At 37.5% G+C, this 26,338-nt stretch overlaps 1 protein-coding gene across 2 annotated transcripts in view; it reads left to right on the forward strand.

The window, feature by feature from the left end:
* SLC41A2 (solute carrier family 41 member 2) overlaps positions 1-26,338 on the forward strand; it is a 124,429-nt gene that overhangs the window by 17,044 nt on the left and 81,047 nt on the right. For both annotated transcript variants that reach the window (XM_046646010.1, XM_046646011.1), the window contains exon 2: positions 12,829-13,553. In XM_046646010.1, coding sequence (XP_046501966.1) covers positions 12,999-13,553 — 555 coding nt within the window. In that variant the 5' untranslated portion in view covers positions 12,829-12,998. The remainder of the gene's footprint in view (positions 1-12,828; positions 13,554-26,338) is intronic.

Consider the following 26,338-nt stretch of genomic DNA (forward strand, 5'->3'; position numbering starts at 1 on the left):
CTATTTTTAATTTTTTGAGGAACCTCCATACTATTTTCCATCGTGGCTGCACCAGTTGACATTCCCACCAACAGTGCACAAGGGTTCCTTTTTCTCCACATCCTCACCAGCATGTGTTATCTCTTTTCCCTTTAATGATGGCCATTGTAACAGGCATGAGGTGGGAAGGATTGTTTTTAACTTGGTAAATTTGAGGGGGAAATTTGACTGGTTGATGAGATCTAATGTTTGGAAACCACTGTTTTGTTTTTTTTTTTTAAGATTTTATTTCTCCTTTTTCTCCCCAAAGCCCCTTGGTACATAGTTGTATATTTTTTAATTGTGGGTCCTTCTAGCTGTGGCATGTAGGATGCCGCCTCAGCCTGGCCTGATGAGTGGTGCCATGTCTGTGCCCAGGATCTGAACCAGCGAAACCCTGGGCTGCCGCAGCAGAGCGCACAAACTCAACCACTCGGCCACGGGGCCGGCTGGAAACCACTGTTTTAAAACTCTTTAACCGTAGACAGAACCCTTAAGCACTCAGTATAGCAGAGAGTCTCCTAAACGAAAATGGACAGGAATCTGTGGGTCCGATTCCTTTTTTAAACATGTACTTTTTTGGTTAGCTTTTGTTGGATCATGCTGGTGGTAATAATTCCAAACTTTCAGTGGCTTTCAGCAACAAAGCTTTCTCTCTCGTGTTACGTGTTGCCTGTGAGTTGCTGTGGATTGGCTGCAGTAGCTGCTTGTTTCTTTGTCCCAGGATCAGTCTGAAGAAGCAGCACTTACCTAGGACATGCCATTCTCATGAAAGTGGGAAAAGGAGACATAACTGTTGTGCTTGTAAGTGTGACTGCTGCTCTCATTCCATGGGCCAAATGCGAGTCACATGGCCAAACCTGACGTCAGTGGACATGAGGAAGTATAATCCTCCCATAGTCCCTGTAAGTAACAGGGCAAGAGGTAGACATACTCCTCTGATAGGAGGAGAACAGTAATTGGGAGTAGTAATAAAATCTGCCACAGTGTCATTCCTACTGAAGCTCTCATGTACTGTATATGAATAGTTTAAAGAACAGTAATAAACACTTAGGTATCTACTACCAAGCTGAAAAAATGTGACCAGTGCCTTTGAAGCCCCCTGTCTGCTTTTATACCAGTTACCCAAATATAACCATTCTCTTGGAATTTGTATTTATCATACCCTTCTTCATATATTCCGTTGTATGAATAGCCCACAATTCATCTTTTCTTTTGAGTTAGTTCCAGTTTTTTTGCTTGTGTGAAAATGCTGCTAAGGACGTTCTTTTATGTGCCTTCTGGTGTACAGTGCACAGGTTTCTCTGGGGTATGTGCTTATGCACAGAATTGCTGGAATGGGGGCTTAAGTGTCTTCAGTTTTAGTAGATAACGCCAAATTGTTTTCCAAAGCGATTATAACAGTTTGCACTTACCCAAGTAGTGTTGTATGTGTTACCAGTGCTCGTGTCCTTGTTCACATTTGAAAGTGTGAAAACATCTAATTTTTAGTCTAATGATATAAATCAGATTCTTTTTTGAATGTACAAGGAAGTGCTTCTCAAACTTCCATGTGTACACAGATCCCTTGGGAGGCTGTTAAAAATGCAGGTTTGGATTCAGTAGGTTGGAGTAGGGGCGGGAGCTGAGACCCTGCGTTTCTGGTGATCCAGGTGGTGGCAGTGCTGCTTGACCTTAGGCCGTATTTTGAGTAACACGGGTCTAAGGCATTAAAATAGAGTTGCCCCTCGTTGGCTGTGCATAGCACCTAAAGACTCTTTGGAACAAAACTGCTAAAGAACAGCATTTGAGACAGCTGCTCTATTCTAGGGTTGTTGAATCATGCCTGCTATTTTTATTAACGTTATATGAAAAGTATAGATAAATAATTTTTTTCATGTAGCAATTTGGAAATAAAAAGTCCCAAATGACAATTTTAACCACTCTAATTGTACCTGCTGCTAATGCTTTTTTTTTGTTTGAAACTTCTGTTTTGTGCAAATACTGGCCATTAGTAAATAAAGTAATGCATTCTTTTTTCCTAGAGATTTATTCCTTTATAACTTAAAAAGAAAATTCAGAATTTAAACCTAAGCCACTAAAGTTTAAAGACACTGTATTCTTGGCTATGTTGGTACTAGATTAGTATAACCTGCTAAGTAGCTAAAGGGTGACCCATAAATATCTCCACTGGCGTTCTTTAACTTAGGCACCGTAAAGCCAGGCACAAAGTTTCCTTTGTCCAAGTCTATTTACTTATTATTAATTTTTTTCTTTTTCTTTCTTCTTCTTCTTCTTCTTTTTTTTTTTGCTGAGGAAGATTTGCCCTGAGCTAACAGCTCTTGCCAATCTTCTTCTTTTTTGCTTGAGGAAGATTGTCCCTGAGCTAACATCTGTGCCAGTCTTCCTCTATTTATTTATGTGGGATGCTGCCACAGCATGGCCTGATGAGTGGTGTGCAGGTCCATGCCTGGGATCTGAACCCATGAACCCTGGGCTGCCAAAGCAGAGCACGTGAACTTAACCACTACCCCACTAGCCGGCCCCCATTTACTTATTTTTTAAATTTTTACTTGTTTTTACCCATTCAGGGATGAATAACAGTATATAGCAGTCAATTTTTATTTAGTGGTGTGTATGTACATGACCTATTTTAAATCAGTGAGAAAGTGTTTTGATTGTAATCTGTTATTCGATGAGTTTCTAAGTGATTTCTTTAAAGGAGGAAAGTTTAAGGAGTCTTTAAGGGAGGCAATAGAACTTGTCAATAAGCATGTATTAGACTAACTGTTGATCAGTCATTAATTGGATAAAATAAAAAGCACATTTTCCTCAGTCAGGATGGGGATATGTGGTCATGGTATGCACCTGTAGCAAGATAATTCCCACTACTTCCAAACTGCATTATTTAAAAAACAGCTGTTAGGACAGAAACGCTATTCAGAATAGCTTAAGCAATGAAGGAGAGTTATTGGCCCATATAATTGGGAAGAGCAGGGGAGGCATGGGCTTTAGATAAATGAGACTGAGGTTCTAATGATGCTGTCATGACCCTCTCATCATCACCTGGCTCCGATTCTCTCTTTCTGTGGATCCCCTTCTAACATAGATGAGCTTTCTTCTAAGCGATGGTGACGGTGGTGGAGGTAGAGGGAAGTCTTTGAGGAGGAACACATAGTGACAGCTTCAGAATTACGTCATTCCAAAGGGAAATGAGAAAACTCTCCCAGAGGCCTTCCCCTCTAAGGTAGCCCCTTAAGTTGTCCGCTTTCTGTTCAATCAACTGTTTCCTTGTGATAGCCTTTATCACAAATTATCTTATCATTTATTTGCGCACCTGATTGTTTTTCCTCCTCCCTGCAGAGTAAAATCCATTAGAAGCAGGAACAGTGCCTATTTTGTTAATCGTATGACCCTAGATCTAGTAGGCATTCAGGAAATAGTAAGCCAGCAAGTGTATGAAATTCCAGGGAAGGACTCAGGTCCTGCTCAAGTCACCTGCCAGTGTGTGGTCTGGAGGGCAGGGCACTGTGATCGATAGACCTCCCAGACCCTCACGGAGTGGGGAAGGACAGTTTCACACGAGGAATGGAGATAGCATTGGCCAAAAAAATCAGGGAAAGCTACTGAGCAAACAACAAAAATACGTGTCCACCATTTGTGTTTTATGTTCTTTAAGCATGGTTTACTATTTCACCCCACTGCCCAGTCTGCTCTGTAAGGTAATGCAGATTCTGCAGTGCGTGAGGGTGCTTGGCTGAGGGGATGGCATGGGACTGAAATCCGGCCCAAGTCTCTACTCATGGGGCTTCCTTTTTCTGAGAGGCACTCTTTAAATTTACACAGAGGCTCTGTATGGCCTCTGTGCACAGTGGCACTGGTTGAGTATCCATCTCACCATCTAATCTCCTGAATAGCTTTTACTGAAGGAAGAATGCTAGGAGCAAGGGTATGAGCTGGACGTGTCTTTGCATCTGGATGCTCCTGGCCAACTCAGTGCAGACTGTGTGCTCGGTAGTGTCCTGCAAGTATTCTAAGAGAGATGACTTCTTGGGACACGCCTCTTTTTCCCCCTTCCCTCCCCTTCATTTTTCTATGTAGTGTTAGTTGGTCAAGTTTCCCGAGGATGCGTTTTGAGCTTTCTGACCTTTAGGTTGACTAAGTGGTGATACAAACACTGTCATCCTTTCTGGTTTGTCTACATTTTTCTGCATTTGCATTTTGATCAGCCAGATAATTCTGCTTCAAGAGGAAGAAGAAACTGCCTATCCATGACTGGCCCGTCAGTGGAATAGACTTGTCTTAAAGCTCAGTCCCTTTGAGGTTTGTTTTGTATTTTGTTTTATTGAAGATCTCTTTGAGGCAGTGAAATGCTCACTGTTTTAAAAGAAGTGAATGGGTTGAAGGAAGAGAAACTCAGTCTAGCTCACGGAAGGCTGCCAGGAACCTCATAAGTTCCAGAAGTACAGGTACGTCTCATTACATATTGTGGCCTTCTCTCTCTGGGACTACTTGGTTTCTTCTCTGCTTCACTCTGGACATAGGTTTGATTGATCTGATTTTCTTTAAACATGGACTTTCTCTGTTTACTGATCAACCTGCATGTGGCAAAAAATGGCAACTAGTACTTAATTTACCCACTGGATTCTTAGTACAAGTCTATAGGAGGTCTGCACCGTAGTCACTTGGGGAGCTAAAAAGATATATAGACCTCAAACATAGATATTCTGAGTCAGTAGCTCTAGGGTCCTAGAACCTATTAAGAATGTTCTCCAGCAGGAATTCCAGAACCCTCCATAATCACAAGAGGGAAGGAAGGAAAGTGAGTGAATGTGAAATAGATGAGGCAGGCCCGAGCACCCACTTGTCCCTTATGTAGCCCCTTCTCTTTGCCTCTCCTTGCTAGTGATCTTCCCATCCAAGGAGAGGAGATGGATATTCTAAGGCATCAAAAACAAATATTGAAGAATATGATAATTTTCATTAGAAGCAGCAGTACTGGGAGCAACAATTCTTAGTCTAGTTTGGTGGATGGGCAGTTCAGTTAGGCAGTGGGGTCATCTATCCCTTATCAAATGGGTGCCAATTTCTTTTCTTTTTTTTTTTTTTTTGTATTTTTTTAATTGAATAGTTTATTATTTAAAAACTTTTTTTTAAATTGAGGTGACACTGATTTAAAACATTATATAAATTTCAGGTGTACATCATTATATTTTGACTTCTGTATAGCCTACATTGTGTTCACCACCAAAAGTTTAGTTTCCATCTGTCACCATACACATATGCCCCTTTACCCCTTTCTCCTTACCCCCATCTCCCATCCCCTCTGATAACCAACAGTCTGTTCTCTATATCTATGTGTTTGTTTGTTTATCTTACACATATGAGTGAAATCATATGGTATTTGTCTTTCTCTGTCTGACTTATTTTGCTTAGTGTAATATCCTCAGTGTCCATCCTTGTTGTCACAAATGGCAAGATTTCATCTTATTTATGGTGGAGTAATATTCCATTGTGTGTGTGTGTGTGTGTGTGTGTGTGTGTGTGTGTCTATCATGTCTTCTATATCCATTTATCCATCTATGGGGAGTTAAGTTGTTTCCAAGTCTTGGCTACTTTGAATAATGCTGCAATGAACATAGGGGTACATATGTCTTTTCAAATTAGTGTTTTTATATTCTTTGGATAAATTCCCAGAAGTGGAATAGCTGGATCATAAGGTAGTTTTATTTTTAACTTTTTGAGAAGTCACCATAATGTTTTCCATAGTGGCTATACCAATTTACATTCCCACCAGCAGTGTATGAAGGTTCCCTTTTCTCTACATCCTCTCCAACACTTGTTATTTCTTGTCTTTTTAATAATAGCCATTCTGATGGGTGTGAGGCAACACCTCATTGTGGTTTTCACTTGCATTTCCCTAATAATTAGTGATGTTGAACATGTTTTCATGTGCCTATTGGCTATCTGTGTATCTTCTTTGGAAAAATGTCTGTTCAGATCCTTTGCCCATTTTGTAATCAGGTTGTTTTGTTGTTGAGTTTTATGAGTTCTTTATATATTTTGGATATTAACCTCTTATTGAATATATGATTTGCAAATATCTTCTCCTAGTTGCTAGGGTATCTTTTCGTTTTGTTGGTGGTGTCCTTTGCCATGTAGAAGCATTTTAGTTTGGTATAGTCCCATTTGTTTATTTTTCTTTTGTTTCCCTTGCCTGAGGAGACATACTCAAAAGACTGCTGAGACTGATGTCAAAGAGTGTACTGCCTATGTTTTCCTCTAGGAGTTTTATGGTTTCAGGTCTTACCTTCAAGTCTTTAATCTATTTTGAGTTAATTTTTGTGTATGGTGTAAGATAGTGGTCTACTTTCATTCTTTTGTATGTGACTGTCCAGTTTTCCCAGCACCATTTATTGAAAAGACTTTCCTTTCTCCATTGTACATTCTTGACTGTTTTGTTGAAATTAGCTGTCTATAAATGTGTGGTTTTATTTCTGGGCTTTCAGTTCTGTTTCATTGATTTGTGTGTCTGTTTTTCTGCCAGGACTATACTGTTTTGATTACCATAGCTTTGTAGTATATTTTGAAATCAAGGAGTGTGATACCTCCAGATTTGTTCTTTTTTCTCAGGATTGCTTTTGCTATTCAGGGTCTTTCGTTGTTCCATATAAATTTTAGGATTCTTTGTTCTATTTCTGTGAAAAATGTCATTGGGATTTTGATAGGGATTGCATTGAATCTGTACATTGTTTAGGTAATATGGACATTTAACTAAGTTAACTATTCCAATCCATGAGCATGGAATGTCTTTCCATTTCTTTGTGTCTTCTTCGATTTCTTTCAACAATGTCCTATAGTTTTCACTGTGTAGGTCTTTACTGTCTTTGGTTAAGTTTATTCCTAGGTATTTTATTCTTTTTGTTGTGATTGTAAATGAGATTGTAGTCTTGATTTCTCTTTCTGCTAGTTCATTGTTAGTGTATTGAAATGCAACTGATTTTTGTATGTTGATTTTGTACCTGGCAACTTTCCTGTAGTCGTTTATTATTTCTACTAGTTTTTTGGTGGATTCTTTAGGATTTCTATATATAAAATCATGTCACCTGCAAATAATGACAGTTTTACTTCTTCATTTCCAATTTGGATACCTTTTATTTCTTTTTCTTGCCTAATTGCTCTCACCCAAACCTCCAGTACTGTGTTGAATAAGAGTGGCGAAAGTGGGCATCCTTGTCTTGGTCCTGTTCTCAGAGGGATGGCTTTCAGTTTTTCCCTGTTGAGTATTATGTTGGCTGTGGGTTTGTCATATATGGCCTTTCTTATGTTGAGGTACTTTCCTTCTATACCCATTTTGTGGAGATTTTTTAATCATAAATGCTGAATTTTGTCAAATGCTTTCTTTGCATCTATTGAGATGATAATGTGATTTTTAGTCTTCATTTTGTTAATGTGGTGTATCACATTGATTGGTTTGTGAATGTTGAACCATCCTTGCATCCCTGGAATAAATCCCCCTTGATTGTGATGTATGATCCTTTCAATGTATTGTTGTATTTGATTTGCTAATATTTTATTGAGGATTTTTGCATCTATGTTCATCAGCAATATTGGCCTGTAATTTTCCTTTTTGTGTTGTCCTTGTCTGGTTTTGGTATCAGGGTAATGTGGCCTTGTAGAATAGGTTAGGAAGCATCCCCTCCTCTTCAGTTTTTTGGAAGAGTTTGAGAAGGATAGGTATTAAATCTTTGAATATTTGATAGAATTCACCAGGGAAGCTGTCTCTTCCTGGACTTTTGTTTTTTTGGGAGGGTTTTTCTTACTGTTTCAATCTCTTTACTAGTGATTGGTCTTAAAATTCAGATTCTCCATTTCTTCTTGATTCAGTTTTGGAAGGTTGTATGATTCTAAGAATTTTTCCATTTCTTTTAGATTATCCAATTTGTTGGCATGTAGCTTGTCATAGTATTCTCTTCTAAGCCTTTGTATTTCTATGGTATCCATTGTAATTTCTCCTCTTTCATTTCTGATTTTATTTATTTGAAACTTTGCTCTTTTTTTCTTAGTGACTCTAGCTAAAGGTTTGTTGATTTTGTTTGTCTTTTGAAAGTACCACCTCTTAGTTTCATTGATCTTTTCTATTGTCTTTTTGGTCTCTATTTCATTATTTCCACTCTGATTTTTATTATTTCCTTTCTTCTACTGACTTTGGGCTTTGTTTGTTCTTCTTTTTTCTAGTTCCTTCAGATATGGAGTTAGATTGTTTGAGATTTTTTTTTGTTTCTTAAGGTGGGCCTCTAGTGCTATATATACACACACACTTCCCTCTTAGTACTGCTTTTGCTGTATCCCATAGATTTTGGTATGTTGTGTTTTCATTTTCATTTGTCTCTAGGTATTTTTTGATTTCTCCTTTGATTTTTCTGTTTATCCAATAATTTTTCAGTAGCAGGTTGTTTACTGTCCACTTATTTATGAGTTTTCCAGCTTTCCTCTTGTACTTGATTTCTAGTTTCATACCATTGTGGTTGGAAAAGATGCTTGATATGATTTCAGTCTTTTTAAATTTATTGAGATTCGTTTTGTTTCCTAGCATATGATCTGTCTTTGAGAATGTGCCATGTGCACTTGAGAAGAATGTGTATTCTGCTGCTTTTGTATGGAATGTTATATATCTCTCTCTATTAAGTCTGTCTGGTCTAGTGTTTCATTTAAGGCCATTTCCTTGTTAACTTTCTGTCTGAATGGTTTATCCATTGATGTAAGTGGGGTATTAAAGTTCCCTCCTATTATTGTTGTCAATTTCTCCCTTTAGGTCTGTTAATAGTTGCTTTATATAGTTTGGTGCTCCTATGTTAGGTGCATATATATTGATAAATGTTATGTCTTCTTGATAGATTGCCCTTTTGTCATTTTATAATGTCCATCTTTGTCTCCTGTTATTGTTTTTGGCTTAAAGTCTATTTTGTCTGATATAAATACTGTTACACTCACTTTTGGTTGCTATGTGCTTGGAGTATCATCTTCCATCTCTTTACTTTGAGCCTATGTTTGTCTTCAGAGCTGAGATGGATCTCCTGGAAGTGACATATTGTTTTTTAATCCTCTGTGTCTTTTGATTGGTGAATTCAATCTATTTACATTTAGGGTGATTATTTATTTATTTTAAGATTGGCACCTGAGCTAACAACTGTTGCCAATCTTTCTTTTTTCCTGCTTTATCTCCCCAAATCCCCCTGGTACATAGTTGTATATCTTAGTTGCAGGCCCTTCTAGTTGTGGCATGTGGGATGCCACCTCAACATGGCCTGACGAGTGGTGCCATGTCCGCACCCAGGATCCAAACCAGCGAAACCCTGGGCCACCACAGCGGAGCACATGAACTTAACCGCTCGGCCACGAGGCTGGCCCCTAGGGTGATTATTGATATATGAGGGCTTAATGCTGCCATTTTATCTTTTGTTTTATGGTTGCTCTATATTTCCATTGTTTCTTTTTTCTTGTATTTCTGTCTGCCATTTCAGTTTGGTGGTTTTCTGTGATGTTTTTCTGTTTACTCTTTTTTTATGTTTTGTAACTCTGCTTTGAATTTTTGTTTTGTGGTTACCATGAGGTTTGTATAAAAGATCTCATAGATGAGATAGGCCTTTTTCTTCTGATAGCATCTTATCTTCATTTGCCTATGCAGATTCTGTCCTTGTCCTCTTCCCTTTCTATGTTTTTGTTTTCACAAATTGTCCCTTTTTGTATTGTGAGTTCATTATCAAATTAAAGTGGCTGTAGTCATTTTTAATGCTTCCTTTCCCTTTAACCTTTATGTTATAATTAAGTGTTTATGAATCTATTCTGATATAGAGTTGCAATTTTCTGTTTCTATCTATCAACTTATCACCTTGCTCAAAGCTTTGTTTACCTTTGCCTTTTCATTTTAGGTGGGAGAGTTCTCTTCAACATTTCTTGTAGGGCAGGTTTAGTGGCAGTGAACTCCCTCAGCTTTTATTTGTCTGGGAAGGCCTTTATTTCTCCTTCATATTTGAAAGATATCTTTACTGGATAAAGTATTCTTGGCTGAGGTTTTTATCTGTCAATATTTTGAATATATCATGCCACTCTCTCCTGGACTATAGGGTTTCTGCTGAGAAATCTGCTTATACCCTAATGGAGGTTTCCTTGTAGGTTATTGCTTTTTTCCTACCTGGTTGCCTTTAATATTCTTTCTTTGTCATTGACTTTTGACAGTTTTAACATAAGATGTCTTGGAGAATGTCTTTTTGCATTGAGATAAATAGGTATTCTATTAGCTTCATGTACTTGTATATCCAGTTCCTTCCCCAGGTTTGGGAAATTCTCAGCTATTATTTCTTTAAATAAATTCTCTGCTCCCTTCTCCCTCTCCTCGCCTTCTGGGATACTCATTATTCTTATGTCGCTTTTCCTAATTGAGTTGGATAGTTCTCATAGAATTTCTTCATTTTTTTAAAGTTTTAGTTCTCTCTCCTCTTGCACCTGAATCGTTTCTAGAATTCTATCTTTGAACTTGCTAATTCTCTCTTCCATATGGTCTGCTCTATTTCTTGTGCTTTCTACTTTATTTTGCATCTCATTTATTGTGTTCTTCAGCTCCAGAATTTCTGTTTGGTTCTTTTTTATAATTTCAATTTCTTTGGTGTAGCACTTCTTCCTTTCATTAATTTTATTCCTTAGCTCATTGAACTGTCTTTCTGATTTTTCTTGTAGTTCTTTGAGTTTCTTCATGACAGCTATTTTGAATTCTTTCTTAATTAGAATGCAACCTTCCATAACTTCAAGTTTGGTTTTTGGAGAATTGACATTTTCTGTGTATGATACCTTGTTGCTGTAATTTTTCATGGTGCTTGATGAGTTGTTCCTCTGCTGTTGCATTTGTGGTAGTGAACACCTTTCTTATTTAGGTAAGGTTTTGTTTACTTTGATTCTGAGCTAGTTCTGGTTGTATTTGAGAGCTGGAATTTTCCACCCTCCACTGCCTCTGGCAGAGTTGTCTTCCATGCCCTGTTGTGCTGTTTGTGCCTCCCAGGTTGCTGGCGCCTTGCTGCTTCCTGTGTCACTATGGTTGCAGGCGTACCACTAGGGTCACCAGGCTGGCAAGCACCTCTGCTGCTTCTGGGTTCACCTGGGTTGCAGGTTTTCCCACCAGGGCAGAGAGTGGGGGTGGGGTCAAGAGCCAGGGTCCTAGGCACCTCCACCATGCTGGGATTGTTGGGTCCACAAGCGTCACTGCTGTTGGTGGAGGGTCTGGGATTGCAGGTGCTGCTGCAGCTGGGGGGTCTGGGGTCACAGGCTCTCCTGTTGCTGCTACTAGGCTCTCTGTGGCCTTGGGCACTGCTGTGGCCAGGAGGCTGCTGTCATGAGTGCTTCCTCCACTTGCTCCCAGGTTTTCTGGGGGTGCCAACACTGACACTGCTGCTGCTGGGGGCACTGGGTTCAGGGTGTCACTGACCCTGGGCAGGCCAGGGTCATGGGCACCACCACTACTGTGATGGGATGTACCTGGATTGCAGGTACTGCTGCGGTTCCTGGAGGCTTTAGTCTTGGGTGCCACTGCAGTTTCTGGAACCTCAGGTCACAGGCACTGTCACCGCTGCCAGGGGTACCTGGGTCTTGGCTGCAGTCCCTGCTGCTGGGAGGTCAGGGTTGCAGGTACTGCCACCAGGGGTAGGGGGCTGGGTCGTGGGTGCCACTGCAGTTCCTGGAGCCTCTGGTCATGTGCATTGCCTCGATTCCTGGAACTTTCATTTGTAGGTGCTGTCACAGTTCCTGGAGGCTCCAGTCTTGGAAGCTGCTGCCACTGCTTCCCTGGTTCCACTGCCTCCACAAGGTCCAGTGCACTCACCGTCAGATGTTTAGATGTATGGATCGCTCAGGCGTTCTGGTGTTCTGTGCAGAGGATCTTTTGTTAGTCTATGGCTGTCCTACTGTTTATAACTTAGAGGGGTGAGACAAAGGGAGCAACTTACTCTTCCATGCTGCTGACGTCAGTGCCAATTTCTTGATCTTGGATGTTCTTGGAAGTATAAGACAGGCCTGGGTGTATATGTGTGTTGTATATTATCTTAAAATGTATATTAAGTTGTAAATAAAGTAACATGGTTTATTGTTTAATATGTTTAAAATATAATGCCATATACCTTACCTTTTATTGTGTACCAATACATGTAAAGAGTTGTAGCAATTTGATTCTCAGACCTCTATAGTAATAGAAACCATCACTTTAATAAGGTTGTCTGCTGTAAAACTTCGGGGGCAACTGAAGACTTTACATAGGTGTTAACTACATAAAGTATGCAAAGATAGGAAACACTTTTAACCAAGATTGAGCACAAAAAATAGCTCTGTATTATATTTCTGTGTACAGAGCAGTTGTATGGCATAAAGCAGTTATGTGTTAAGCCCACAAAGTATAGTGTAAGTACCTTAGGGTTGGTTTAGAAACATGTGTTTTATGCCTTTAACTATGAAAATTTTAAGTATCAAGATAGTTTATCTGATTTTTTTTTTGCTGAGCAAGATTAGCCCTGAGCTAACATCTGTTGCCAATTTCTGCTCCCACACACACACTTTTTTTTGGCCTGAGCAAGATTAGCCCTGAGCTAACATCTGTGCCAGTCTTCCTCTGCTTTATATGTGGGTCACTGCCACAGCATGGCTGATGAGTGGTGTAGGTCCATGCCTGGGATCTGAACCTGCGAACCCGGGCCACCAAAGCAGAGCATGCCAAACTTAACCACTACACCACGGGGCCGGCCCCAGTTAATCTGATTTCTAAAAATTATTTTATTTTTTTCTTTTCAGATCCGATCCCTCTGTGCAACTTCTAAACATCTTTTGTTACTGGAAACATTATTTCCTGCAAAATGAAGTCAACATCTTAATTTAAACCAGCGTTTCTGTGGTTCTGATTCATCTGTTGTGGTTCATGAAGCTTGAGATCTAAGGAGTACAGGGTCTTTTGCGATGACAATATGACTAATAGTAAAGGAAGATCTATTACTAACAAAACAAGTGGTGGTCCCAACAGCGGAGGAGCCTTTGTAGACTGGACTTTAAGCTTAAATACAATTCAGTCAGATAAGTTTTTAAACTTACTGTTGAGTATGGTTCCAGTAATTTACCAGAAGAACCAGGAAGACAGGCACAAGAAAGCAAACGGCATTTGGCAAGACGGATTATCAACTGCAGCACAGACTAAAAACATGAGATCTGAGCAACACGTGGAGTATCACAGTTTCTCAGAGCAGTCTTATCACGGCAATAATGGGCACACGCCATCAAGCTGTGGCCAGAAGTATGAGGACTATGCCTCCTACAGTTACTGTGATGGAAGGGAGGCTTCAGAGACTACTGCCATGTTACAGGATGAAGATACATCCAGTGAGGGTGACGAAGATGCCATCGTGGAAGCAAACCAGAAATTGCCGAAGGAATCCAGTGGTGTCATGGCGCTGCAAATCCTTGTGCCATTTTTGCTGGCTGGTTTTGGAACAGTCTCAGCTGGCATGGTTTTGGATATCGTCCAGGTAGGTTTTCATCTTTGTCTAACTTTACTATCTTTGTTGTTTAAAATGCTTTGTGTAGTTACTAAGCTCAAACATTTACTTTCAATTTAATTTATCCCTCAGTAAAATGAACTGATGCTGCCTCTGGTAGAGGATTGCTATTTCTAGGTGTTTTTTGTTGTTTTCCTTTACAGGTTCTAAGAGAATAGTCTCAGTCTGACCATAAAGTAACTCTTAGTTCATAAAATATTCGTAAAATATTACAGTAACAAAGAAACTCCAAAATGAGTCAATTAGTTAAATTAAAAACTCAAAAATGTTATATTTAAATACTTCTTTAAGGAAAAATTAATATATACTCATTAAAATGAATTCAAACAATATGGAGTATTAAATAAAAGATTAAAATTCTTCCCTATTCCTAATCTCCAAAACAAAACACTCTTCCCCTCCAGAGGTTACCACTGATAAGAGTTTGTTTGTTGTGTATACCTGCAGACTTTTTTCTATGCTGACATATATACATATGTGCAGACTTTTTTTTTCCCAAAAATAAAAAGGAAATGCTATATATAATTTTCTGCAATTTATTTTCATTGCTTAACAGTGCATCTTGGACATCTTTCAAATTAGTAACAAAGATATTCTGCATTTCAAATGAGTGTTTAATAGTCCACTGTGTATTCCAAAATTTGCTTACTCATTCTTCCATGCTGATGCTATGATAAATATCCTTAAAAATATTTTTTACACACTTTCACTAATATTTTCATAGGATAGATTTAAAAATTGGGGTTGCTGGGTATTAGGGTAGGTGTATGTGTTTAAATTTTATAGATACTATCAAATCACCTTTCAAAAAGTTTGTACCAATTTATACTCCTACCATCAATATATAAGTACTTTTAGTTTTTCATACCCTTATCAACATTGGATATTCTTGATCTTCTTCATTTTTGCCAATAGAGAAGAAAATGTTATCATATTTTAATTAACATTCTTTAATTATTATTAATGTTTAGCATCTTTTCATATGTTTATTGGTCATGCTTATTTTTTCTGTGAATATTTCTTATATGTATTACTTTTTTGTATCTTTTATCCATTTCTAAAATGTATATTCTACTTATTGATTTGTAGGAGTTCTTAATATAGTTTGGTTACAAAGTTACCTCTTAGATAATTATCTTTCTGAAGTAGTAAATTGATAAAAATGTAGCATTCTGTTACTGTCAGTTTTCATTCATCAATCAGAGAAAGATAGGCTCTGGGAAAATGTTGGAACATTATCCTGTAACATGTCCCTGTCTTTCATTGTTTGCTCCCTAAAAGGAATCTCAGGTCATTTGTGACTCTAAGACACTTTTCAGCAGATAACATTTTTATCTAAATGGAAAACACACATAAGTATAAACATAATTTTTCCACCATAAAGTGGAAAAGTACTGTGTTAAGTATATTGCATTTCTGAATAGCATATAATACTAAAGAGGGACCAAACCTCCCTGTCCACTTCAAATATAGTTGTTTGAAGTTATTACAATAGTATCACAGCTGCTAAAATGAATAAGCTGTTTTTGGTTGACTTTTTTTTTCTTGGTATACCAATTATTCTGAAGAAACACTCGACATTTAGATATAGAATGATAGCATTTCTGGGAATGATGTGTTAGAGTATAGATTGTTAGGTGGAATATTTACATAGCTCGTTATGTACATTCCTCTGGTGTAATGTTTGCTTATTGCTTGATAGCATCTGAGAGAACAGCACATGTGTAATTGGAAAAAGTTCCTTTTATGATCTTATGAACTTTAACACCACTAGCTCTGAGGACTTTCTAATGTTAAACTTTAGTATTAAAAATTATAAAAAAACATAACATAAATGTTTTGAAAGATTTGAATTGAATGTGCTTTTTAAAACTTTTTAGTTGCAAAATTTAACACAGAGTATAAAAAGCAAAAATGTACAGCTTAGTGAATTTTCGTGACACAAACAACCATATGACTATCAACCAGGTCAAGAAATAGAATCTTACCATACTTCATTAGTCTTCCTGGTGCTGCCTTCTAGATGCCACCCTGTTTTCCCCATCACCAAAGGTAATCAGTAATCTGATTTTATGATAAGTACTTCTTTGTCTTTATAAGTGTGCATCCTTAAACACCATTGTTTCGTTTTACTTAATTCTCTTTAAAGTTGACACGTGGAAGTATACAGAATATAGTCCTTTGTGTCTGGCTTTGTTTGCTCAACATTATGTAAGTTTTATGAAACTGTAGTTCATTAATTTTTATTGCTGTATAGTAATCCATTGGATGAAAATATCACAATTTATCCATTCTACTATCAATAGACGTTGGGATGAGTGATGTTTCCAGATTCTTAGTGCAAACGTGCATGCATTTCTGTTTGGTATATGTGTAGAAATGGAATTTCTGAGTCTTAGGATATGCAGACAGTTAAATTTAGTATATGTCAAATGGTTTTCCAAAGTGATTGTGCCAATTTACAGACTAAATAAAAATATATGACAGGTCCCATTGCTCTATAGTCTTATTTATACAAGATATCAGCAGTCTTTTTAATTTTGGAAAATGTGAGGTGGTATCTCATTGTGTTTTTAATGAGGATTTCCCTGATGACTAATGATTTTTACTGACCATTTGGACATTTCTTTGCCCATTTTCCTATTTGTTTGTCCTTTTCTTATTGATTTGTAGGAGTTATTTGTATATTCTAGATATACAAATTTAGTATTTTTACCCCAAGGTCTGTGCCTTTTTGTAGTAGTGGGAAATACAAATGCATAGATTATAACTATAGTGTATGACTGAATATTTAAGTACCTTTAGAGATAGAAAGTGAGGGCTATAGGAATTCTACAGAGATACTCAAAACCTATAGGGATATAGAATGCTTGCTTTTACATATTCAAGCTTATCCAAAGGTCCAAAACTAAGCTACTTTTGTGTGTTTCTGCCTTACAACATCCTTTTATTCTCTTTGGACCCCACATTAAAGAATTTAGTAAAAGAGCATGTCAGGCACCAATTACAGTACAGAACGCACCGCCTTTTGTAACTGGGAAGAACAAGTGTACAGCCTGACTCAGATAGAACTATATCAGGGACTTAATTTTATGATCACCTTACCTCTGTCTGTCTGTCTTTCACTTCAGCTTCCATTTTGTTTGTTGCCTTCATTCTCCTATTGCATGTAGCTGCTGACCAGGGTGGAGTCATATCCTTTTAGTTTGTTTTACAAAGGGAAAGAATGAACTATCCTTCTGTCTTCGATTTGGAAAATTCTAGGGCAGAACTCTGCAGCTGGCTTGTCTTTGGTCATGTGTTTCCCCCTAAGACCAGTCGATGTGACTGGAGAGATGTAGTGATGTGATGGCCCCGTCACGTTACATTTCTATCTTAGTTTGAGTCACATTTCTATCCCCAGATCAGCAGTTTCACCAGAATCACAAAGAATAGGAATTTAACTGCTTCTCAAAGGAGAGGGAGTGGACATTGTTACAAGGAAAATGGAGATGAAAAAGTGTGCAGAAAAGGCAAGAACAACACCTGTAGAGTAGTAACTCCTGGCATATAAGACTTGACCCCTCTATGGTCTTTCTCTTTATCTGAGTCAGTGGCTCTGACAGTGTGCCCCTGAACCAGCAGTGTCAGCATCATCTGGGAACGTGTTAGATACACAAATTCTCAGGCTCCATCCGAGGTCTACTGAATCAGAAACCTGGGGATGAGGCCCAGCAATCTGTTTTCACAAGTATTCCTGGTGATTTTGATGCAGGCTAAAGTTTGAGAGCTACTAATCTAAACTAATCCAAGTTCCCTTCCTGCTAGTAAGTGGGGTTGAGTGGAGTAGTTAGGCCACATAGTCTTTTGTTCCACTTAGGTAGGGCCCAGTCCAAAAAACCAGCCTAATGGCTTACACAAACCAGACAATAATTCCTTGTTAAATGAATGAATGAAATAAACTCTACCTCTGTTGTAAATATTCCTGAATTTTGATGATCAAACTTAGAATCATAGAATGTCAGAATTGGAAGTATCCTTGGAAATCACCTAGTTCAAGCTCCTCGTCTTTTCTTCCCTCACTAAAAATAAACAGATATTTTTAAATGATTTGCCCAAGAATATACAGCTGGTAAATGGCAGAGCCCTGTCTTGTAGATAAATCTTGTTCTCTCTCTAATGTGCTGTTTGCATATCTCAGATCGTCCATAGACTTAATCTGTTAGAAGACTCCGTAAAATGAGGTTAGTGTTAGCCACCCACCCATCTAAAAGAAATAGAAGTAAACTGGACTAATACCTTTGGAACTTCCAGTGATTCCTAGGTAAATTTATACTTATCCTTAGAATATTCTTGAAAGCTAATGTCTCTCTATAAAACCCTGAGATCCTGTTATATTTTATGAAGACAATCTTGTTGTAATGCTGAAGAACATTCCTTTGAAATAAATGATAGTATAGCTCTCGATTGTCCTTATTTTGTTACTATACTACCAATGCAGTGTGTGTACGTTTTGTAATTCAGATGGCATGATCTAATACCTGCATTGTATTTCTAACCCCGGAACTCTGAGTAGAGGTTTTTTCTGATGTGGAAAGTTGAGAGGTCAGAGAGAAAAGGGATGCTTTGTTGAAATTTTGTGCACAAGACAGCAGTCTTTTAAAAGTGCCAAGAAGGCCAACCCCGGTGGCCTAGTGGTTAAGTTTGGCATGCTCTGCATCAGCAGTGTGGATTCAGTTCCCGGGCATGGACCAACACCACTTGTCCATCAGTGGCCATGCTGTGGTGGTGGCTCACATACAAAATAGAGGAAGATTGGCAACAGATGTTAGTTGAGGGTAAATCGTCCTCAGCAAAAAAAAAGCAAAGAGAAGGTAAGAGGGCAGTATCAATGTTAGACTAATTTTTGTCACCAGTTTCTCCATTCACAAAGCTAGGAAGTCATCACTATGTTTGTCCCACCTTATAAAGCATAGCTAGAGTTTTAGAGTTTTTATTAAAGATAAAATACCTCTTTTAACATGGCCATGACCTCAGGAGGGCATTAGCATTCCCTCTGATGTGGTAGTTCTGGCTTTTGTTTAAAACATAATACGTGGATTCCATTGCAATGGATGTATTTTTACCTATACCTCCCATTAAGTACAAAAAAACCCTGGAAACTTTATATAAAACAAACATAAGAAGACCCTGGAAAGTGGAAAGAAGAAAGCAGGCTGGCTGGGCTCCTTTTGTATCCAAAGAACAAAATAGCGGTGAGTTTCCTTTTGCTTCATATATCCCAGACTTGGATTCAAAGAAGCCAGTAACATGAAAATGCCAACAGATGCAGACAGAAAAACAAAAATCCAACAAAAGCCTGCTCTCTCTAGCCAAAGGACTAGGAAAGGGGCTACCTAGCAAGACAGAAAACTTTCAGACAATAATTGTTTTACTCTAGCCAAATATCACAGAAAAAACTGGCCCCACCCACACCCACACCAGCCAAGGACCAGCAGGGAGCTTCGACAGCGACCTCAAGAGGCTGTAATGAACAACATGGATGAACCAGGGGGGCATTATGCTAAATGAAACAAGCCAGACAGAGAAAGACAAGTATTTCATGGTATCACTTATATGTGGAGTCTAAAAAAAAAGTTCAAACTCGTAGAAACAGAGTAGAATGGTGATTGCCAGGGGCTAGGGGGTGTTGGAAATGGAGAGAGGTTGGTAATAAGGCACATAGTCTCAGTGATAAGAGAAATAGGTTCTGAGGATCTAATGTATAGCATGGTGACTATAGTTGATAATACTGTATTGTATAATTGATATTTGCTAAGAGAGTAGATCTATGCATTCTCACCAAAAAACGAAAAGGTAACTATGTGGAGTTGATGGATGTGTTAACCAACAGGTAGCTAGTGGATGCTAGTGCGATGTGTAAGGGAAAGGGAGGTGAGTTAGTTAAATTAATGAGCATGATGGTGGGAACACTTTCACTGTGTATGTATATCAAATCATCATGTTATACACTTTAAATACATTAGAATTTTATTTTCAATTATGCCTCAATAAAGGTGGGGGGAAAAACGAAGCCATAATGAAGTACCCCAACACTTTAGCCAGGATGATTTCAGGGAAGGGCATGTAGGGTGCTGGGACTTTCATCTTGTTAACTGATAATGAGAGCCTTCAATAAAACTGAAAGGCAAAAAGAAAAATCCACAATTATAGTTGGAGACTTCAACATCCTTCTCTCACCGTTCTCTCTAGAACAACTAGAAAGAAAATCAGCAAGGATATAGAAGAACTCAACAGTACCATCCACCAACAAGATCTAATGGACATTTGCAGAACACTCCATGCAAAACCAGCAGTGTACACATTCTGTTCAAGCTGTCCTGGATCATAGACCAACTCCTGGGCCATGAACCAAACCTCAGCAAATTTAAAATATTGAAAGTGGGGCCAGCCCAGTGGAGCACCGGTTAAGTTCCCATGTTCTGCTTTGGTGGCCCGGGGTTCACCAGTTCGGATCCCGGGTGTAGACCTATGCACCGCTTGTCAAGCCATGCTGGGGCAGGTGTCCCACATATAAAGTAGAGGAAGATGGGCACAGATGTTAGCTCAGGGCTAATCTTGTGCAAAAAAAAAAAAAAAAAGAAAGAATTCAAACTATGTTCTCTGACCACAATGTAATCAAACTAAAAATCTGTAACAGAAGATAACAGGAAAATTTGTAAACACTTGCAAATGAAACAACATACGTTTAGATAATTTGTGGATCAAAGAGGAAGTCTCAAGAAAAATAAAAAACAAAACAAAACATTGAACTGAATGAACATGGAAATATAACATCAAAATTTGTAAGTCACTGGTAAAGCAATACAGAGATGGAAATTTATAGAACTAAATGCATACATAAGAAAGGAAAAATCTCAAACCAGCAATCTAAGCTCCCATCTCAAACTTAGAAAAAGATGAGCAAAATAAACCAACGCAAAGCAAGCAGAAGAAAGGAAATAAGAGAGATAAAAGCAAAAACCAACGAAATTGAAAGTAGGAAAGCAGTAGAGAAAAATCGATGAAATAGATAGCTGGTTCTTTGAAAAGATCAATAAAACTGACAATTTCTAGCAAGACTGATAATGACAAAAAAAAGAGAAGACCTTAATTACCAATCGCAGAATGAAACGGGAGACATGGAAAGGATAATGAAGGAGTACTACAAACAACTCTACATACAAACATTTTGCAACTTAAACAAAGCAGATCACTACTTTGATAAATGTTAACTACCACAATTAACCCAAAATGAAGTGGGTAATTTGAATAGCTCTATACCTATTAAGAAAATTCATAATTGAAAAAAAACGCCTAAAACATCTTCAGACCCAGATAGTTTCACCTGAAAATTATACCAAATGTTTAAAGCAGAATTAACACTAATTCTACATGAGGTCTTCTGAAAAATTGAGGAGGAGGGAACACTTCCCAATTCATTTTACGAAACTAGTCTTACCCGGATACCAAAACCAGAGACAATGCAATAAAAAAACCCTACAGATCAGTATCTCTCCTGTACGTAGACAGAGAAAAATCTTTAACAAAATATTGGCAAATAGAATTCAGCAACATGTAAAATGAATTATACACCATGAACAAGGGAAGTTTGTTCTCAGGATGCAAATCTGGTTCAATATTTGAAAATTAATCAATGTAATTCATATTAACAGGCTAAAGAAGAAAATCCCATGATCCTGTCAACTGATGCAGAGGAAACATTTGACAAAATTCAACACCTTTTCATGATAAAAACCCTCAGATAAATAAGAATAGCATGGGACTTCCTCCGCATTTTACTTAATGGTGAAATACTGAATGCTTTTCCTGTGAGATCAGGTACAAGGTGAGAATGTCCGCACTCGTTACCTTTATTCATCATAGTGCAATAAGGCAAGAAAAGGGAATCAAAGGTCGGAAGGGAAGACATAAAACTCCCTATTTGCAGATGACGTGCTTGCCTACTTAGAAAATCCAAAGGAATCTACCAAAAAGCTCCTAGAACATAAATGAATTCAGCAAGGTTGCAGGACACACAATACATACAAACATAAATTCTGTTTCTCTACACTAGCAATGAATGTGTGGACATTGACATTAAAGATACAATAACATTTACTCAAAAAATAAATGCCTAGGTATAAATCTAACAAGACATGTACAGGACTTGTATGCTGGAAGCTACAAAACACTCATGAAAGTAATCAAGGAAGATCTAAATAAATGGAGAGAAGTGCTATATTCATGGCCTGGAAAATTCAACATAATAAAGGTATCAGTTCTCCCCAAATTGATATACAGGCTTAACAGAACTTTTTAAATCCTAGCAAGGTTTTTTGTAGATATAATTAATATTCTAAAATTTATATGCAATTAGTAAGTATGCAAATAATAGAATAGCTTTAACAATTTTGAAAACAGACAGTGGGAGGGATCAGTCTCCCTGATTTTAAGATTATTAAAATGACCGCAGTTATCAAAACTGTGTGGTGTTGGCAGAGGGATAGACACATAGATCTGTGCAACAGAACAGACAGCCCAGATGTAAACCCACACAAATACGTCCAACTAATTTCTGACAGAGATGTAAAAGGAATTCAATGGAGGAAAAAATAGCCCTTTCGGCAAGTGGTACTGCAGCAATTAGACATCCATAGGCCAAAAAAAAAAAAAAAAAAAAATTTCAATCTAAGCCTCACACTTTAAAGAAAAATAAACTCAACATGGATCACACAAAATATAAAACATAAAACTATACAACTTTTAGGAAAACATAGAAAATCTTCAGGAGCTAGAGCTAGGCAGAAGATTTCTTAGATTTGACACCAAAAACGTGATTCATAAAAGAAAAAATGGGTAAATTGGACTTTATCAAATAAAAATTTTGTCCTGTGAATGACCTTGTTAAAAGGAGGAAAAAAGCCAAGCTACAGAGTGAAAGAAGATATTTGCAAACCACATATCTGTCAAAAGACTAGAATATATATGGAGCTCTCAAAACTCAACAGAAAAAAAACCGATTAGAAAATTGGCAAAAGACATAAAGAGGCATTTCAAAGAGTGTGTACGGATGGCAAATAAGCATGAAAAATAATATATTACTTCACTTATATAACATTCTTCAGTTGACAAAATTATAGAAATGGAGAACAGATGAGTGATTGCCAGGGATTAAGAAACGGTTGGGAGTGGAGAGACGTGGATGAGGCTATAAAAAGGTGACGGGAGGGATCCTTGTGGTGATGGAAATGTGCTGTATCTTGACTGTATCAATGTCAATATCCTGGTTGTGATATTGTCATATAGTTTTGCAAGATGTTACCATTGGGGGAAGCTGGTAAAGGGTACATGGGATCTCTGTGTATTATTTTTATAACTGCATGTGAATCTACAATTATTGCAAAATAAAAAGTTTAATGAAAATAGTAATATATGTATCTGGTAAAGCATATTTAAGCTGTATGAAAGAATATATGATGGAGAAGGAAGTCTCTCTCCTCTGGTACGTGCCCTTACCCTATTCCCTTCCTTAGAAATTACTGTTACTGTTTATGTGTCTCCTTGAATAGATGTTAAATGCAAGTATATGCATATATATGCTAAAATATACATATTATATATATATATATATTCACTAAAAAACACAAAAAACCCCTACAATGCTGCTCTTCACTTTGCTCTTCTTAATTTATCTTGGAGCTCCTATATAGGAGCACACAGATTTACCACATTCTTCTCCAGCTACATAATGTTCTGTAGCAAGAATGTATCATTATTTTTCTACCGAGTTACTTAACGAAGGGGATTTAAATTGCCTCAAATCTTTTGCTGTTAGGAACAATGATGAAGTAAACTCATTATATATGTGTGTATTTGAACTCATTTGCAAGTTTATTTGTAGGATAAATCCATTAAAGTAGAGTTCTGAGTTAAAAATTATGTGCATTTTACATTTGATAGATATTGCCAAATTCCCCGAAAGAAGTTAAAGCTTTACATTCTCACCAATAGTATAATAGAGTTCCTGTTTCCTTATATGCTTACCAACAGAGTATTATCCAACTTTTTGATCTTTACCAATCTCATAGGTGAAAATTTATCGCCTTTTAATTTGCATTTCTGTAATTATGAATGAGGTTGGTCATTTTATCATATGTCTAAAAGTGACTGGGTTTAGTTTTTAAAAAGAGAAACAAAACTTCTCCAAATTTGGGGTATGTATGTTTCTTAAAATTGAGTAAACATTTTTTACCAACCAGATTTTTAAAAACTTTTTCTGTTTAAGTTAGGACTCTATGGATGTGTTCCTCAACTTATTTTATTATTCTTGGGTTTTTTTTAAGTTTCATTTTGGTTTTTCCTTTTGGACATTAATAGATTTTTAGGTTTTGAGTCTCCGTAGTCCATGTGTAAGCAATCTGACATTACGTTTGATGTGTGGGTGCTTGCTTAAGATTCTGGATATTGACAGAAGTCCAGAATTAGGTAAGATTAGAAGTTGATTTCCTTTAGGGCAGGTTCTTGTGGAGAAGTTCAGCAGTTGATAATACTCTCCATCACCTCAGAGGACATGTCTGTGTCATGGCAAAATTTGTAAGTAGGTGAAATTTATTTGGGGCACTAGCTGCCTCAGCATCCTCTTGATGGACTTTGTTTTGAATTACCTCCTCCCGAAAGGAAAATTAACTGATAATATATCTTGACGTTATAGCTAATAAACACTCGATATTGTTACTCATTACTATGTATAGGCACAGTCCTGAGCACAACCATATGTGATCGAGACAAAATTATGTCCCTATTTTAGATGAAGAAAGTAAAGCATAGTTTTGCCCAAGTCACACAGTAAAAGTAGCAGAGTCGCAATTTCAACCCAGGTAATCTTGACTCCAGAGCCCTTCCCTTTGACTAACGTACGGCTTCTCCCTATCATATTTCCCAGACTGTGTGTTTGGACAACCTAGGGTTGCTGTGGGATATTTTAAATTTTTAAGGGAAAAACAATGACATCTCTTGGATATTCTACAGACTCCCGGCTCAAGGTGATTCAACATTAGATTACACTCCATTCGTCTTGATGACATATCTTTCAAAACTAGTTTTTCAGCGGTGCTATGATAAAAGGCAAGTGTCACACAAAAACCAATATAGAATAAGAAATGAAAGTGGCAGTTTCCAGTTCCAAGTTTAGAGAAGTTGTGTAGTGCCCAACAGGTACACACATCCCATTAGTAACTAATTCTGGTTATGTGACATAAAATTATTATTCTTTCTTTCAATTTATTTGTGTTGTTTCTTCAAATGGCCACTAAATTGTTAGGAAATAAATACTTATTAAGTTGTTTGGACCTAGCTACTTAATAAGACTGTTAGATATTTCTTTTGGCCTAAGGGTGCCCTGAAAACATTTCTGAGACAGTAAGGGTGCTATGAACTGAGAAAATTTGGGAATTTCTATAAGCACACCTCTGCAGGTGTAGAGAAAAGAATGTGGAATTTATTTGGCAGGAGATAGGAAATCAATAATTAATAGTTATTGTTATATCAATGCTATGGTGTTAGTAATTTCATAGTAATTTTCACAGGAGTATTTGATTTGAATTGAACTTGGAAAGGGTGTTAGTAACCCCAAGGAGTGCATCCCAACAAACCTAAAATGTGATGACATGTGACTGATAGAGACATTTGCATATTATTCTGGGGTTTCTAAAATTAAATCATATAGGTGGGTGTCTTAAAATTATGACCTAGGTGAAATGTATTCCTGAATTACGTCTGATCTGATAAAAATGATTCCTGTCTCATAAGTTTGTGTGGAGATTGAATGACTAAGCCTAAAGAATAGTGCCTGGCACCTAGCAAGCAATCAATGAATTTTGAATATTGTTAATATTTATTATTATTATCTGTCATTATTCATCATCATCATTATCGTCACCACCACCGTCATCTCTGAAAGGTGCGTATCTCACTAGCACAGCAGAATTCTTATCCCGTCATAAAACATGGACACAATTGTTTGTTTGTTTGACAGGTTAAGGAATCTGGGATGCGACTGGACCCCCCCAGTGCTTTTTTAGGCTGATCCTCCATTAGCTTGAACCCTCGTGAATCTCTTACGAATCCTTTGAAACAGAATTTTACCGAAGACTGATCTGATGAAAATTTCCTGAACACCTTGGTTCTACAACTATTTGGAACAGCACCTAGGGAAACTTTTGGGGACAAATTGAATTTTTCTCTCATTTATCTGACGGATTTAAGTTTTACTTTTCTTACCTGTCTTGGTATTAATGATAAGACTGTGTTTTTGATATTTTTTGGCATGAAGTAATATCCTTAGTCCGTAAAGTCTTTTACTAGGACAGTCCCCTCTTAATAGCACTTGTAAAATAGCACTTTGTGTCATTAAGTCATATGGTCTTTTCAGGTTATAAAGTACTTTAATATCTGTCATTTTCATTATTGTGGTATTTCCCCAGGGCTAGACAGGACAGATAGTATCATCATTTCATGAAGAAATTGAGATCAGAAAGACACGTAACTCATCCAGGATCGTGCAGCCGTGTTATGAAAGATCCAGGCCTAGAATCACAAATTTTCTTAATTCCAACTTAGTGCTCTTTTTATGATTCTCTGCTCTGCAGCCTCTTGCCTCACACCCTAAAATGGGAACCAGAACGTAGGATGACTCAGAACTTCTAAAGTCAATTCTAGGTCCCATCCTTTGATCT

This window comes from Equus quagga, chromosome 19 (genome assembly GCF_021613505.1).
Source record: "Equus quagga isolate Etosha38 chromosome 19, UCLA_HA_Equagga_1.0, whole genome shotgun sequence".
NCBI classification, from domain to species: domain Eukaryota; kingdom Metazoa; phylum Chordata; class Mammalia; order Perissodactyla; family Equidae; genus Equus; species Equus quagga.